This window comes from Myotis daubentonii, chromosome 9 (genome assembly GCF_963259705.1).
Source record: "Myotis daubentonii chromosome 9, mMyoDau2.1, whole genome shotgun sequence".
NCBI lineage: Eukaryota > Metazoa > Chordata > Mammalia > Chiroptera > Vespertilionidae > Myotis > Myotis daubentonii.
In genome coordinates, this window is record NC_081848.1 from 80,248,761 (window position 1) to 80,265,233 (window position 16,473).

At 43.7% G+C, this 16,473-nt stretch overlaps 1 protein-coding gene and 1 long non-coding RNA gene across 8 annotated transcripts; one reads left to right on the forward strand and one right to left on the reverse strand.

Moving 5' to 3' along the window:
• Nucleotides 1-1,362: 1,362 nt before the first annotated feature.
• Nucleotides 1,363-12,842, forward strand: LOC132241354 (RNA-binding protein 4B). Of its 7 annotated transcripts, none has more exons than XM_059709956.1 (4): nt 1,364-2,051; nt 2,744-3,167; nt 7,819-7,921; nt 9,096-9,351. In XM_059709956.1, the coding sequence occupies exons 2-4, from the start codon at nt 2,756-2,758 to the stop codon at nt 9,199-9,201; spliced, it is 621 nt and encodes a 206-aa protein (XP_059565939.1). In that variant the 5' UTR covers nt 1,364-2,051; nt 2,744-2,755; the 3' UTR covers nt 9,202-9,351. The 7 variants fall into 7 exon arrangements, with proteins under 7 accessions (XP_059565940.1, XP_059565939.1, XP_059565936.1 ...); XM_059709953.1 differs by lacking the exon at nt 7,819-7,921 and adding an exon at nt 11,327-12,842 and having other exon boundaries at nt 1,893-2,051; nt 9,096-9,766; XM_059709954.1 differs by lacking the exon at nt 7,819-7,921 and adding an exon at nt 11,342-12,842 and having other exon boundaries at nt 1,893-2,051; nt 9,096-9,766.
• LOC132241355 (uncharacterized) lies at nt 5,090-16,454 on the reverse strand. Its single transcript, XR_009454489.1, has 2 exons — nt 14,488-16,454; nt 5,090-14,263 (listed from the first exon to the last, which is right to left on the reverse strand). It is a non-coding gene; the product is annotated as an uncharacterized LOC132241355 (long non-coding RNA).
• Between the last annotated feature and the right edge of the window lie 19 nt (nt 16,455-16,473).

Consider the following 16,473-nt stretch of genomic DNA (forward strand, 5'->3'; position numbering starts at 1 on the left):
TCAAGGACAAGTGCCATTTTTTGCCGCTCAAGCTGGAGCAAGGAAGATCTACACGGTGGAGGCCAGCACCATGGCCCAGCGTGCGGAGGTCAGCGGCCCACTGGAACCCCTGCCTGTCCTCCTCCTTCAGCTATATGCCGGCTCTAACCCGGGAAGCTGGCCCCGCTGGGAGCCCCCAGGAAACCGGACCCCCTGGATTGAGGGGATTGTGGGGACATCACTTCTCTTTGGTCTTTTATCCCCAAAACCTGAGCTGAGGTGGTGTCCCCTCCATGACTGGTAGTCAACTGCTGGGTTCAGGGGTGATTTGGGGTCTTCAGAGGCTTGGTGGCCTTGTGCTTCAGGGGACTGTGCAGTCACACAGGCCAGTGGCCTGCCTCTCTGAACCCCACTTCCCACATCTGTGAAATGTGGGTAACAACGGGGTTTCATTTCATTAAAGCTGTCATTTTCTTTGTTCAAAAAAAAAAAGTAAGGAAACAGGGGAAAGAAATGGAATGGTACAGAGCTATGCAAAGAAACTGTATAAAAACAGAAGGATAATGAATGAAATGAAAGTCTAGAAGGGATAATACTAATCAAAGGACATTATTTTTGGTGACCTCAGAAAATTCTGGGACTTGGAGAGAACAGAACCCAAAACACAGTGCATAAAGGTGGGCGATGCAGGTTCAGAGCCTCCGTTTGTGAAGTCGGTATAGTGAAGATGAGTGAAAGCTATTTCAGAAATAGCTAAGGAGGTCCCTATCCATGTTTTAAACGTTTGAGGGTGGAGAGAAACTGGAAATGGCCAGAGAATAAGGGAAGGAGAGAGGCAGATACCAGTAGGTGGGAGACAAGCATGACTGTTATTAGAATTGCAAGAACAGTGCCTCTTCTGAATTAGTTGGGAAGCAAAAAGATCCCAGTGAAAGAAACATATCAAAAGAGTTGGGGAGGAAGAAGGCGGCCTCAGGAATTCGTGCCTGATGGTATCAGGACAGCTTCTATGAAGCCATCACAGTGAAGAACGGTGACTGACGATCACCCTGGCACGCTCTACTCAGAGATAAACGGTCCATCTCTCCACAAACGTCTATTCTTTGTCCCAGGGCGACAGGGAGTAACCCGCCTGATAGCTTCCCTTTGGCCACCAGGAGGTGCCCTTAGACCACAGCTGAATCTTGAAGGCGCGCAGAGCCCTGGGACTCACAGTTGTCTAGCCCAGCAGCTTCGTGTGGATGTGGAGCCCCTACCCCCACCCGAATCAAGGCCCCTCTCCGGGCCTTTGCACCGAGTGCTCCTTCGGTGCGCTCACCACAGACGCGGTGCTGCGAGGACACACAGAGCTCATACCCGGCCAGGGAGAAAACCAGCCACGTCTACACGTGAGCAAACGGAACCTGACTCCGGGGAGCCTTGACAGAATGCTTCCTAGAGCTATCCCAGCTCTGCCGGCTTTGGTTCTATTTCCTCATCAATGAATAACATGTTTGCAATGAAAAAAATCTTAATTATGTTTAAAGCTTTACCAAAAATGACTAGGTTTGCTCAAAATGTGTATTTCTAAAATGTTGTACCAAGCTGGCAACCCTTTTTAGGGGACCCAGTGAGGTAACTTTGTCATCAGCTGCCCGCCCCGCACCCCCGCTTCAGCAGCCCTTACAGCATCCCCATTGTGATGGCTAGCGACACCGGCTTTCTGATTTCACCGAGGCAGCGTTGGCGTCCGGAACCTTTCTGACGCGTGAGCGGCGACCCCCGCTTCCAGGGTGGTGATTGGCGAGTTGGGGCCGGGGGCGGGCTGACCTCGGCTCCGCAGCGCCGTCACCAGCTGGCCCCGCCCCCGTGTCGGGGTCGCCGGGAGCTGAGCCAGGGGCAGTCATTTACATGCGGCCGTGGGATTGGTCGCCCGGCTCCCGCGAGGGGGAGGGGAGGGGCGCGCGCACTGGCGCGTGCGTGAGCTGGCGCGCGAGGACGGGCCGGGTCGCGGAGGCTCGAGCGGCCTTCGCCATTTTGTAGGGTTCTCTGTGTCGCGGAGCCGCCGCCACCGCCGCCGCCGCCCCCCGGAGGTAAGAGGGGGGTCTTGTGGGTGTGTGGGGAGCCCGAGGGCGGGCTGGGGCGGCCCACGCCGGGCCTCAGCGGACGGAGACGGCCCCGGGTTGTCTGAGGGAGGTCCGGGGAAGACAACGGGAGGAGGCGGGGCCGGGTCTCCGGAGGAGGCGGGGCAGGGGTCGGGTCGAGCCTTTGTTGGGACCGAGGAGCTGCAGGTCGGGCCGCTGGGGAGGGCGTGGGGGGGGGGAGGGAGGTGTCCTGGATTGGGGCCCAAGGGGCCTTATTTTGAGAGTATCTTGAAAGGTGAAGCCTGAGGGAGGAGAGGTACACAGATTTCCCTCCAAAACCTTGCGCCCGGGGACACTCAGATATGTGCCTCTGGCCCCTGCTCGAGCTCTTCTCCTTCCTGCCCCGAAAGAGTTTTTTAAGACGTGAAACGGCTAAGCCTGTCACTCAAATGCTCCTCATTTCACAGAGATGATGGAGAAGGCAATGCATACTGACCCCGACCTCCAGTTTGTGTGCCCCGCACAGCGCACACGGCTCCCTAAGAACAACCCTTTCTCCTTCTATTGAGAAAAAATAACGGACGCCTATGCGAGTGTCTTGAAGGTACCAAGAACGTACGCGGAGGATTTAACCCAAGGCAACGCACTGAGGTTGTCCCCTGCACCCCTAACTTCTGGAAATTTCGTTTCTTCTCTCTCAGGCTCTCGTCAGGATGGTGAAGCTGTTCATCGGAAACCTGCCCCGGGAGGCCACAGAGCAGGAGATCCGCTCACTCTTCGAGCAGTACGGGAAGGTGCTGGAATGTGACATCATCAAGAACTACGGCTTCGTGCACATAGAGGACAAGACGGCGGCAGAAGATGCCATCCGCAACCTGCACCACTACAAGCTGCACGGGGTGAACATCAATGTGGAAGCCAGCAAGAATAAGAGCAAAGCTTCAACCAAGTTGCATGTGGGCAACATCAGTCCCACTTGTACCAACCAAGAGCTTCGGGCCAAGTTTGAAGAGTACGGTCCCGTCATCGAATGTGACATCGTGAAAGATTACGCCTTCGTACACATGGAGCGGGCAGAGGACGCGGTCGAGGCCATCAGGGGCCTCGACAACACAGAGTTTCAAGGTGAACTGCTCTGGGGTCTTGGTGGCAGAACTGAGTGGGGTCTAGGTCAAGACAGGCAAGAACACAGGACCATGGGGCTGGCAGGGCGGTTCCTTACATGCTATTTTAGCTGGAAATAATAGGAAGATTGTATGTCTGCCATTCTTGAGATTTGCCAAATCCTTTTCAGATTGTTGACAACTACATAGAATCACAAACTCTGGGTTACTTTATCCTTCGGGCTTCACTCATTTCAATGCTGTTGGAAGTTTAATCTGCCTGGGCATGAGTACCTCATGGGAGAAGGGAGGATAAAAGTCTGGCTTTTGTTAAGGCCAGGAAGCCTTATGTTTGAGAGGTTAGATGTGTAGAATTTATACTCTTTACTACCATGCATGATGGGTTGTGGTAGGCAAGAGAAACAAAAACATGTGGAGGAATCCCTAGGTTATAAATTTGGGCGGTGAATCTGGATGGGGGGGGGGAGTGTCTTTTGAGTGCTCAAATTTGTTCAGCTCAAGCAGAGCCAGAAACCATGGACTACAGATTCTCCTCAGCTTATGTCCCAATAAACCCATCGCAAGGTGGAAATATCTTTTAGTTGAAAATACTTTTAATACTATACCATAGAGCAGCGGTTCTCAACCTGTGGGTCGCGACCCCTTTGGGGGTCGAACGACCCTTTCACAGGGGTTGCCTAAATACATCCTGCATATCAGATATTTACATGACGATTCATAACAGTAGCAAAATTACAGTTATGAAGTAGCAACGAAAATAATTTTATGGTTAGGGGTCACCACAACATGAGGAACTGTATGAAAGGGTTGTGGCATTAGGAAGGTTGAGAACCACTGCCATCGAGTATCATTTGTTTGCCCTTGTGATCACATGGCTGAAGGAGCTGTGGCTGGGCCACCACTGCCCAGCATCAGGAGAGTATCGTACCGCATATCGATAGGCCAGGAAAAGATCAAAATTCAAAATATGGTTTCTACTGAATGTATATTGCTTTCCCACCATCATAAAATCGAACCACCGTAAGTCAGGGACTGTCTGTATTCTGCCCCATCTATTATTTAATTTTAAAGGTAAACAATTCTAAAATAATTAGATTGAATGGGAATGATGGTCCTGCTTCTAAGGAGATCCAGTAAGATATTCTAGTAAATAGTATGTTATTTATACCAATCATAAAGGTACAGGAGGTCATCTGATAACTCTAGAACTGAACTGTCCACAGATAGCTATTAAATTGAAATTAAGTAAAATTTAAAATTCAGTGTCTCAGTTGTACTGCACACATGGCAAGCACCCAGAATGCACAAGAGGTGAGTGGCTACTGTATTAGTGCAGATATGGAACACTTCCATGATCATAGAAAGTTCTGTTGGACAGCACTGTTCTACAAGGTTTTTGTTGATGAACTACACATTTACAGCCACTTCTCAGGGTCATAAATTAACACCGTTTTTTGTGTTGAGTGCCAGTAAAAGAGTTGTTAAGAAGTACTTAAGGGCCCTCTGCTAAACCTAGAAAACAGAAACGAAATGGAAGAAGAGGAAAGGTTGACCAGAAAAGGGTAAGAAAGTTTGCAAATAGAGGAGATTGCAGATAGTGCAGCAAATATCTCTGGTCACCGCCAGTGGTACCCTGGCCTTTAGCTGCTCTTTAAAGCTTAGGGCAAAAGTCCTTAGATACTTGCTGTTGTTAACTAGTCGTATGACTTTGGACAAGTGTTTTATCCATCTTCCCCACTTACAAAATAGAGTTAGTAACCCCTGTGGTACCTCCTTCACAGAATAGTAGTGAGGCCAGAGTGAGGTATATGTGTGAAAGTGTTTTGACAGTGAAAACACTATGTGGTGAAAGGTGAGTGTTCACAACAATGAATGTTTCTGTTATGGTTAGAAACTTATTTAAAATATGATAGCTTTTTAAAAAAATATGTTTTTATTGATTTCAGAGAGAGGGAGAGCAAGCGAGGAATAAAAACATAAATAATGAGAGAATAATCGATTGGCTGCCTCCTGCACATCCCTACTGGGGTACGAGTCCACATCCTGGGCATGTGCCCTCATTGGGAATCGAACCGGTAACCTCTTGGTTTATGATTAGACCTTCAGCCACTGAGCTGCACCAGCTGGGCATGATAGCTATTCTTATTTTATCTTGGAAAGCTGTTGCACTTCAGACAGCTTTAAAGATATTCTTAGTATTTTCATTTGATAGGGGAAGGAATCATGAATAGTGGCAGAGAAAACTGTGGGTTCTCTTTTGACAGGTAACAAGCAAAATGTAAAAAGAATGCAGTTAAAGTCAGGTATAAATTGCAGAGAGCCTGGCTGGTGTAGCTCAGTGGTTGGGCATCAACCCATGGTCCATAATTCGATTCCCGGTCAGGGCATATACCCAAGTTGCAGGCTCGGTCCCCAGTGGGGGGCATGCAGGAGGTAGGGGATCGAGTTGGTGCTTGTGCCCTGACCAGGAATCGAATTGTGACCTCCTGGTTCATAGGTCAATGTTCAACCATTGAGCCACACCAGCCAGGCAATAAAAATATATTTTAAAATATGTGGTGAATCTAAAATGACCTTTGTTTAAATATGTGGTGAATCTAAGATGAGCTTTGTTTAAAAAAACAAAACAAAAAAAAAACTGCAGAGAAACTTCACAGTTGAATAAAGAGGTAGGGTCCAAAATAAGTATATAAAAGTCATTTAATTGGGGGAAGTTGGTTTGGGAGGAATGTGTGTTTTAATAACGCAGGTCTAATTACTTTAAGAAGTGGATATCTGACTACACACGATTCATAAGATTTTTTACAATGTAATCACTGGAAAGAAAGATCCTTTATTTGGTTTTCATGTTCTTAGCCTGACCCCTCTGGAGGAAGTGCTCTGAGTTACACACATAGATGTTTTTATAACCAGCTTTTTTCCCCCCAGATGACAAGAGAAAGTTTAGCATCTATAATAGTAAAAGCATAATGTGCTAATTAGCCCAGACTTCCTTCCAGACAACCTTCCGGAGGAAGACAGGGTTGTGAGGGCTGAGGCAAGCCGCTGCGGCTGCGAGGGCCAAGCCCCTTGCAAGAATTTCGTGCATGGGGCCTCTAGTTGGGTAGTAAGTTGCAGTTTTACAGAAAATACAATCCAGATACCAATTTATCACATTTTTTGATAAATCCTTTGCAGGTATTTAATGAAGGTAGCGTCTTAAGAATACCACTTTAGGCATCTATTGCAACTTCATATGTTAATGACTGCCATTTAGGCTTCTGACTTGTTTGACTTCTAAAAGGAAGCAGCAGAATCTGTTTCCTCTCCACAGCAGCAGTGAACTACACCCCTATTGAGGTAGCAAACAGCTTGCATTGGAAAACCTTAAAGCCTTCCTAGGTAACAAACAGTTCAGGCAGCTGAATTGGGAATATGTAAGAGTTCAGGTGTTTTGTGTTTTCCTCCCAATATGTAAACAAGCATTAAACTGAAGTACTATTGTGTGTCAGCTACATCCCCAGCCTCTGGATCCTGGCAATGATAGGAGTTCAGCAATTAGGACCCCAGGTTGCACACCTCAGCATTTTAATACTCCTTTCTGTTCCAGAATTCAGAAGAAAACACTTTTATTGGGCTAGATTTCAGAAAAATGTTGGCAGTGCATTTCAGTATTTTTTGAAGGTCTCAGGAAATCTTTATGTTTTCTAAGTGTAGGGGAGTGGTAAAATTTACTTTTCTTTCAGTTTTATTTGCTCTCATTCCTAAGATAATAGAAAAGCACAGTATTTTTCAATTATAAAAACTTTAGGAGATTTAAATTAAAAGCATAGTTACAATCTTTGGGAAGATTGTGTTGGGGTAAAAAAAATAACTATCCCTTCTATTATAGATCTTTTAGTTCTAGGTAAAAAAATAAATAAGTAAAAATAACCTAAGTCCTTTTCATAGTTACTACTAGAGGTAGATTTTGCCACAGATACCTATAAACTTAGAAGTTCCAATCTTTAGAGCAGGGGATAAAAATGATGTAGTAACAGAAGCATTAAGGAAGAATCACTGGTTTTTGTTTCTCAAAAAAAAAAAAAAAAAAAAAAAAAGCACCCAAAATCCATAAAAGTAAAGAGCAAGTTAAATTGCAATTTTTCTTAAAAATGTATTTCTAAGTTTCCTGGATTGGCTGCTTTTTATATTGGTTAGTCTGACTTCACAATTGGAGCACAGTTTATGTCTGTCACACAGATTAATGTCACCATGCATGGCTGAAAGACAAATAATTTGTAATCCTCCAGTCTCAATTATAGTGAACCCTACACCTATATAAATTGGAGAAGAAAATCTGTGTGTTTTTGTTCTATGCATAGTTAGCATGTGGTCCTTCTAAGAATTGGAATAAGAATATTCAAATTGCTGAAAACAGTAGGATGGCTAAATGCTGCTTTCAGAGAATTATTGCCATTTGGTATCTGTTGACTATATCAGTGACTGTATGGTGGATACTGCCTCTCTGCTAGCAGTTGGAAGTAAAAATCTGAGCACCTTTATTTCTGCTAAAGAAAGGTTTAAGTTGGAGGCAGCAACTGCTGGAAACTGGGGTGGTAGGAATCTTAGACATTGGGCAGAAATGAGTTTGACTAAAGTGATATTACTGCACTAACCCGCTCCCCTCTCAGGGTCAGTGCATGGCGCTGTTCTGGCTGCCGTCCTGAATCGGGCTGTTTCCAACAGGATGGTGGAGCACGAGGCCTCCTATCGCATAACTGCATCCAGAACAAGGTCTGTCAAAGAGAGAGCAACTTGCTGATCGCGGAGGGGGGAAATTTGTTCTGAGCAGCCCTTAAGAGTGATGCGAAGCCCCTGTTCCCTATGTCTGTACTGGCTGTGTTTTGGCTATAATTTGAAAAGCATTGACTTGATCTCCAAAGTCTTAGGCAGTTTGAGACTAAATACTAACCCAAATACTCCTTTTCTCAAACTGCTTTTAAAGACCTTGGATGCTTTCATCAGTAAGGGTGTCTGGGCTTGGTGGTACACAAACCCAGGGCAAAGACTTTCTTCTTAGCTGTTCCTTGGTGCTGGTCATTCCCTGAATGTGGCTTGTTTGTATGGGTGCCCAGAGGACTTTAGACAGATGCTGCATTTTTCTAACAAGTAAATAATCCCCGATAAAGAATTGTAAACTACATGACAGGATGAAATGTTAATTATTCCATTACATGGGAGCACAACGTCCCTAAGAAACCAGTACTGCTTCAAGATCTCATTTTGCTGTTGAGAGACTTTGGTCAAATAGAATTCTTTTCCACAGTAGGCATGCTGAAAAAAGTGGGGGTGGGGTTGAAATCTGAAGAGTCTTATAAAGTCTATGATGAACCAGGTATGATTTGTGTAACCAACATAGCCTTTTGTGACAACTGCAATAGTGGCTGGAGGAAACAAGATGGACAGAAGTTTGCTGTGGTCTTTAAGCTGCAGTAAATGCTCAGGCCTAATGGCCCTGAATAAATCAGGGAGAGGTTGGTAAGATACTTTCCAAATCGGGCATAACTGAGGTTTGGTTGGATATTTGGTTCGGAAGAATTGGCAGGTTTTGAATTGCTAAAATCTCATAGTCCCATTTAAAATAAATAAAATCTCACAGTCTTAGCAGTAAAAAGTGGAAACTTTCCATTTCTGTATTGAGCAGGGGGCAGTTGTGCAGACAGAAGTAGGATGAAATTCGGTCTACCTAGTGTAAGTAGAAAGTGTTGACTGGTCTCTGAGGACCCACATTTTCTAGCTCTTATCTATATTAAAACTTTAACTGCTTTTGGAGGGGATTGCTGAAACAGGATCTCAGGTGTGTGTGTGTGGATGTATGTGTGTTTTGTGCCAACTAGTTTACTTTCTTTTGGGGGAGGATAAAGAATTCTGAGTGAGTTATAATAAATCTTATATCTATTTTCTCAAGGCAAAAGAATGCACGTGCAATTGTCTACAAGCCGCCTTCGGACTGCCCCTGGGATGGGAGACCAGAGTGGCTGCTATCGGTGTGGGAAGGAGGGGCACTGGTCTAAAGAGTGCCCAGTAGATCGTACGGGTCGCGTAGCAGACTTTACTGAGCAGTATAATGAACAATACGGAGCCGTGCGCACGCCTTACACCATGGGCTATGGGGAATCCATGTATTACAACGATGCATATGGAGCACTCGACTACTATAAGCGTTACCGGGTTCGCTCTTATGAGGCAGTGGCAGCAGCAGCAGCAGCTTCTGCATACAACTACGCAGAACAGACCATGTCCCATCTGCCTCAAGTCCAGAACACAGCTGTGACCAGTCACCTCAACTCTTCTGTTGATCCCTACGACAGACACCTGTTGCCGAACTCAGGTGCTGCTGCCACCTCAGCTATGGCTGCTGCTGCTGCCACCACTTCCTCCTATTATGGAAGGGACAGGAGCCCCATTCGTCGTGCTGCAGCTGTGCTCCCCACAGTTGGAGAGGGCTACGGTTATGGGCCAGACAGTGAACTGTCTCAGGCTTCAGCAGCTGCACGGAATTCTCTGTATGACATGGCCCGGTATGAACGGGAGCAGTATGTGGACCGAGCACGGTATTCAGCCTTTTAAAAACTGGAGGTGAGAGTGGGGTAGGTGTGGTTAAAAGATCCCATTTAGTTCCCTTGAAAGAGACCCATGCTGTAGAGGGGAAGCTAAAGCCACCTGTTTGCTGTCAGGACATTAGTATCCAAAAAGTATAAATTACTTGTTAGAGAGAAGAAACTGAGTTTGTTAGTGAGAATACTGTTATTTAAGTGTAAGCTAATCTGGGTTACAGAAACATAGTTAAGAGAGCTAACATTTGTTAAGTGCCCTCTGTATATATCATATCATATTTCACCTACACAATAAGCCTTTAAGATATGTTCTGTTATACAGAGAAGGGAGCTAAGCCTCAGGTTAAGTACTTTGCCTGAAGTCATCTGGTAACTGAGAAGTAGAGCCAGAATTCAAACTCAGGCCTGGCTGATTCCTAAGCCCATTATCTTTCCACTAAAGTCACTGTGGTATAAGCTGAAGAATACAGGTTCAGGAGTTAATGCATGTCACAGTGAGAATTTTAACTACACCTTTATGGACTTCCAGTTGGCTAATAATACTACTTGGGTTATTAACCTTTATCAGAGGAACCTCTTCTAATATATAGCTATAAGCCAAATAAAGTTTATAAATTTTAGGTGTTTAGTTATAAGACACTTGCTTGAAATCAGAGTGTTTTGATGCTACTGTCCCATGAAGTCCCTTATTAGTAATCTGGAGAGGCAGTTGCCAACCTTTTGGACCTACGGACCACTGGTTGGCGACCGCTGATCTGGAGCATCTCATTGTACATGGGCACGTAAGCTGTATCTCTGCATAGTCAGTGATACTTTCATGTTCAGCCTGATGCTTCCCTTTTTTTCCAGCAAGTTTTGTATGGTTTGGTTTGAGAGGAACATTTAAGGACTAGATAAACAGGGTAATTTTTGATGTATATAAAATCCCACTGGTGACCCTGGGAATTTAATTTTTCCTACTTCAGAAAATGTATGCAAAGATGTTAGAAGTAATAACAAGAGTAATTAGATTGATAAGTCTCTTCAAGTAGAAATGGTATCATGACAACTTTCTATTCTGGTTTTCCTTGTACCTTGAAATTGAGAATCACTTGAATGGGAGGCCTAGTAGCAAAGTTAAACTTAGTTACCACTGAGTGTCCAGGGTCCCTAACTTACCCCTTTGGTATATGCACAGAAGACGACAAAGCAGTAGGAACTGCCCTTTTTCATAGTGAGAAGCACATTTGGCATGAACTTGTGGCAAGTGATACCCTTATGACTGTGAGACCATGACAAGACGGGGATCTCCTGAGACCACTGGGCAGCACTGTGTTCATGTGCATGAAGTTGATAACCTTAACAACTTGTGTAGTTTGCCGTTACTTTTTACTTTTAATACAGCTGAATCTGCCATGAAATGGGATATGCCTCTAAAATAAGGTGGTATTATCTGTCAGATAACTTCTTTCTCTTGAATGTTTCAAAGTTAAATATTTAGTATATGTGATCTTTAAAGGATATTGCCTAGTTATTTAAAAGTGAATTTTGAGTTCAAGCAGTGGTTGTTCAACTAACCTCTTTTTAACGATGACTTTTAAAGAAACTTACCTTCCAGGTGTGAACCTCAAATGGACTGAATAACCCTGAGTTGGTTGCAGTCCCAGGAGCCTGATGGTAATGAGGCTGCCAGGATGAAATACTCCAGAACTGTTGGGGATCCAATTTCGGGTCTCACTCTAGCAGAACTGATTCAACAACGTCACAGCTTTTGAAGTCCATTGGCACAGATCAAGACCAAGATTTGGCCCTTTGTCTGTAATAAGTAGAGGAGCTTGGTGTGAGTTAACTTTTTTTCCCCCCAGCCATTGGTGTCTGGAGTTTCCATCATCAATGGAAGAATTAGAGAATTTTAGGATTTCTTCTTTTGATTTGATAAGGGAGAGGTGGTCAATTAGGGGAACTACTAGAATTATGGTTCTAAATCTATGACTGACCTATAAGTAATGTTGGAGGGTAAATAAACACTCCTTGATACCCTTTGTGATTGTTCCTTTTGAAAACTTAACTGTGAAAGATTAAGATGAAACAAATTTAGAATAAATAGAGCAGTTGGCCATATTTGAGATTTTAGCATCTTCTGCTTTTCCTGGACCCAAAAATTAAATTATAGTCTTTGGTAATGTCTGTATGCCCTTTGGTATAGTGAGAATAGCTGTGTATTACAGTTGTCTTGCCTAAAAAATGGGTAAGAAAATGAGAAATACGTATTTATCATCAACACAGCAGTCTTCCAGGTAGATTGCTTCTAGTTCTATTATAGCTATAAGTAGATTCCTACATATAGTCGTAAGAGTCCTGGGTAATTACATGGGGTAGGTTTGATCCAGTCTGACTTGGTTTTGTTTTGTTCTTTGTTCTTTTCCCCTGGAATACAGGACAGGACCAGGGCCCTTGTACTCGGAGCCAAGCTGCTCTCCAGGCATTGTGTAAGCCTCTTGTGTTGTGCTCTCTTTCAGGTAGGATAATTGTGGACTGAACCCTCGGGCTGCGGTCATATATGAGAACTTGCTTCACGCGGTCCCCTTTGCCGGGATGTTTCCATTGCTTCATGTTTCAGTAAACAAAGGAGTTTGTGACCAACTATGTTTTCTTTCTTAATTTAATTCTTCTAAGTTGACTTTTCTTTCCTCCTAATATGAGGGTCTGTAGCCTTTCATTCCATTCCTTATATTCTCAGCCTTTGAGCAGCACTAGGTAAGGATTATGCTGGCATCCCCTTTTTCCTATACAGTGGAACCCCTCTTATCTTGGTTTCCATAGGAGTTGAATCCTTCCTCCTGTCTACCTGAAACATCTCCTTAGCCTTTAAAATGACCATTTAGTGGCAAGCAACCTTTTCCTCTTCTGTTAGCTCTGGATTTAACATTGAAGCTAATCCTCTGAAATTGCTAGGACCACTGGGGTGGGGTTGGGGGTGTTTTGTTTGTTTTTTTGTGTTTTTTTTTTATGTCTGACATGTGATCGTGGTACAGCATTTGCTGAAATTTAGCCTTGTTTTGCTCCACTCCTCCCATTTTTTAAAAATATTTTGACAAATAAACGTTTCTAACACTTAAGTATCTTTTTGTGTTTGTGTGAATGTTATTTACAACAATTATCTTCTGATTCTTTCTCAGTTGTGCTCAAACTACAAAATTCAAATGAATTCAAATTTAGATTTTAGAAGTATTTAGTGAAGTATTGTAGCCTCAGCAGAGGATGGAAAGAAGTTAGCTAACTAGCATTTTTAGACATTGTTAAATATGCTCCTCCTCTCTAAAAACCAGAGCTACACTTTCCACAAACCCAGGTCAGTAGTAACAGAAGTAAGCTGCACGGGGAGAACCCTGCATTGGGAAAAGGATGAGCCAGAGTATGACCAAGGACCTTTCAGGTTGATTCCATTTGACTTCAGAGTGTATGTTTGTTTAAATTCACTTACAAACTATTTTAAGAATTCTCTTCCCATGGTGTTAATACTCTGCTAGGATTAAACTTTAGCTAAAATGAATAAGATAGTTGTGATAAGTCAAAAGAAGAGAAATGTCCTAATATTTTGAGCAGAAAAACGAGGATATTGATTGATGGTGATAACATTCTGCAATGAAATGTGTCCTCTAGATCTTTTTTTAACAAAAAGAGTTATAGACATTTTTATTACCATTACTTAGATCCCCATAAATAAACTTAATGACAGATTCAACCCTACTTAAGCTTTATTGTATCCTATATGGATGTTGACATGTAAATTCTCACTGTCTGCCTTGGCTGCTGTGGCTTGGTTGGGCACCTTCCTATGCACCAAGATTGCTGGTTCAATTCCTGATCAGGACATAAGCATGGGTAATGGGCTGGTTCCCCAGGTGGGAACATGCAGGAGGCAACCAATTAATGTTCCACTCTGGCATCAATGTTTCTCATTACCTGTGATTATAATTATATAGCATTTTCCCCACATATTTTATCCTTACACTTAAAATAATCCTGACATAGGTGAAGCAAAAATTTCCCCTGCTTTTTGGGGGTAGGATACAACAATCTAGAGAGGTTAACCTGACAGTGCATATACTCCAATTAGTAGTGAAGTATACAAATAATAAAGCAAAGATACTGGAATTTCCTTGTGATTGACCTGCAACATACCCTGCAAAGCAAATAAATATATACAGATTTGCTGGCCTCACCAAAATCTCCGGTTCTCCTCTGTGCTAACTTAACAGTGGAGTCTGCAAAAACAGTGCTACATCAACACTGTCCAGTATGACATTGGGAAATGTTGGAAGTGTTTTATATCTGTGAGGTCCAATTTGTAGTATTTAAAATGTGGCTTGAGAAACTGAGCTTTAAACTTTTTTGATAATTAGCCACATGTGGTATTGAGGACTTGAAATGTGGCTAATGAAGCTGAGTTGATAGTCTTACAATTTTTAAATCTTACAATTAACCAAATGTGGCTAGTGGCTACTGTATTGGACAGTTTAGATCAGGGGTGGGCAAACTTTTTGACTCGAGGGCCACAATGGGTTCTTAAACTGGACCGGAGGGCCGGAACAAAAGCATGGATGGAGTGTGTGAACTAATATAAATTCAAAGTAAACATCATTACATAAAAGGGTACGGTCTTTTTTTTTTTTTTTTTAAGTTTTATTCATTTCAAATGGGCAGGATCCGGCCCGCGGGCTGTAGTTTGCCCACGGCTGGTTTAGATCAACAGTCCCCAACGGGTGGTCCTTGGACCACTGGTGGTCCATGAGGTCTGAAAGGTTGGTGACCGCTGGTTTAGATGGTAGAATAGGTTCCTTATATGAGGAAAATAGCCTTGATGAATCATAAATTCTTTTTCCCTTAGAAAATCCTTTCATTCCTAGAATAGGTAACACTGGGAAAAGGGTTAGCTTTTATCCAATGTAAGAAGACTGCTGAGTAGGAACAAATGTGTTAATTTCTAAGCCTCAGTTCTTAAATGAGAAATTGCATGTTGTGGGTACATTGACCATTTCAGAATCCACTGAGGCCCCTCACACTAAAAGCTCCTGAATTAATTTGAATTCCTACTATGAGCCAGGATTTGGGTGGTGAACAAGACATGTGGTTCCTAGTAGAGAAGCAAACCCTAATTTCATCTGATAAATGCTAGGCAGGGACAAGGACAGGGTACTGTGAAAACAATAGTGACTATCTGTGCAGGGAGATGGAGGAGAGCTATCATCATCAGATCCCATCTCCCCCCCTTTCCATTTCTTGCCCAGCTGTGGGACCTAGAGACAACCCTGCTCAAGCTCTGCATTTAGGATCACCAAATCTCAAAGCTAAAGGGCCCTGCTAGGTTATTAAACAGTTCCACCACCTGACTGCTGAAGACTACAGGATGGGGCAAGACTCCAGCCCTAACAGCAGCCACCCACAAATCCTACCCCACGACCTGGTCCTATGCTGGCAGTGTTTCTGGAATGACTATTGACAGTGTACTAAGCCTGAATGGATAAGGCAGAGGATAATATATTACCAAGAAGAGCATACCGTTCAATGGCAGCTTCCATATATACATTTATCATCAAATGCCTGTTTTGTGTTAGGCACTGGAGCAACTAATTTTCTGAACCCTAAGGAAAGTATCCTATATAAAAGGCTAATATGCAAAGTGACCAAATGGCAGAACGACCGGTTGCTAGGACACTTCACTGACCACCAGAGGGCAGAAGCTCAATGCAGGAGCTGCCTCCTGGTGGTCAGTGTGCTGCCCCTGTGGGAGTGCCACTCAGCCAGAAGCCAGGCTCACGGCTAGCGAGCACAGTGGCGGTGGCAGGAGCCTCTCCTGCCTCCATGGCAGCACTAAGGATGTCTGCCTGCTGGCTTAGGCCGGCTGCTCCACTATGACGAGGAGCGGGCCTAAGCCATCAGTCGGACATCCCCCAAGGGGTCCTGGACTGTGAGAGGGCGCAGGCCAGGCTGAGGGATGTCGTGCACTTGGCCTCTAGTTAGCTAATAAAAAAGCAAAAAAATAAAATTGAGAAAACTACAAACTGGGTACACTGGTGGGGGAAATGGAAAAGAGCATTTTCTTACAGATTATCAGAAAGGGCCCTCTGATGCTTGATCCTGAAGCTAAGAACTGAAGGATAAATTAGCTCTAAAGTGATCTAGTAGAAGGTTCTCCCAGGTTGAAAGGCATTGAAGCAGGAGTTTGAGGACCTGAAAGGAGGGTCAGTATGGTTAGAGGTGGTTAAGGATCTGATATGACACAAGTGTGGGGTAGAGGCCACATTATGACCAAGATAGGGAATTGGCTTTTTATTTTAAGTACAATAGGGTATTACTGAAAGGTTCTAAGTTATGGAGTTGACTATCTGATTTACAGTTAATATCATCTCAACAACTGGAGATTAAATTGAAGAGAGGGGGAAAAAAGGAAGAAGGAAATGATATGCCAAGAGGTAGTCACTGTAGTAGTCCTACAGGATGACTGTATGGTCTTGACTATATTGTGGCAAAGACATGAACAGAAGTGGCAACATTTGATACATGCTAAAGAATGGTTGAGGGAGAATGAGAAGGAAGAGTCAAAGATAACTACAGGGAAGCACCTACATAGATAGTAATACTATTTAAACAAATGGAGATAATATTTTGGAGTGGGGAGATTCAGGAGTTTTATTTCAGACAACAGGTTTGAGATATATTAAGACAACCCAGGATGCGGGCACTTCC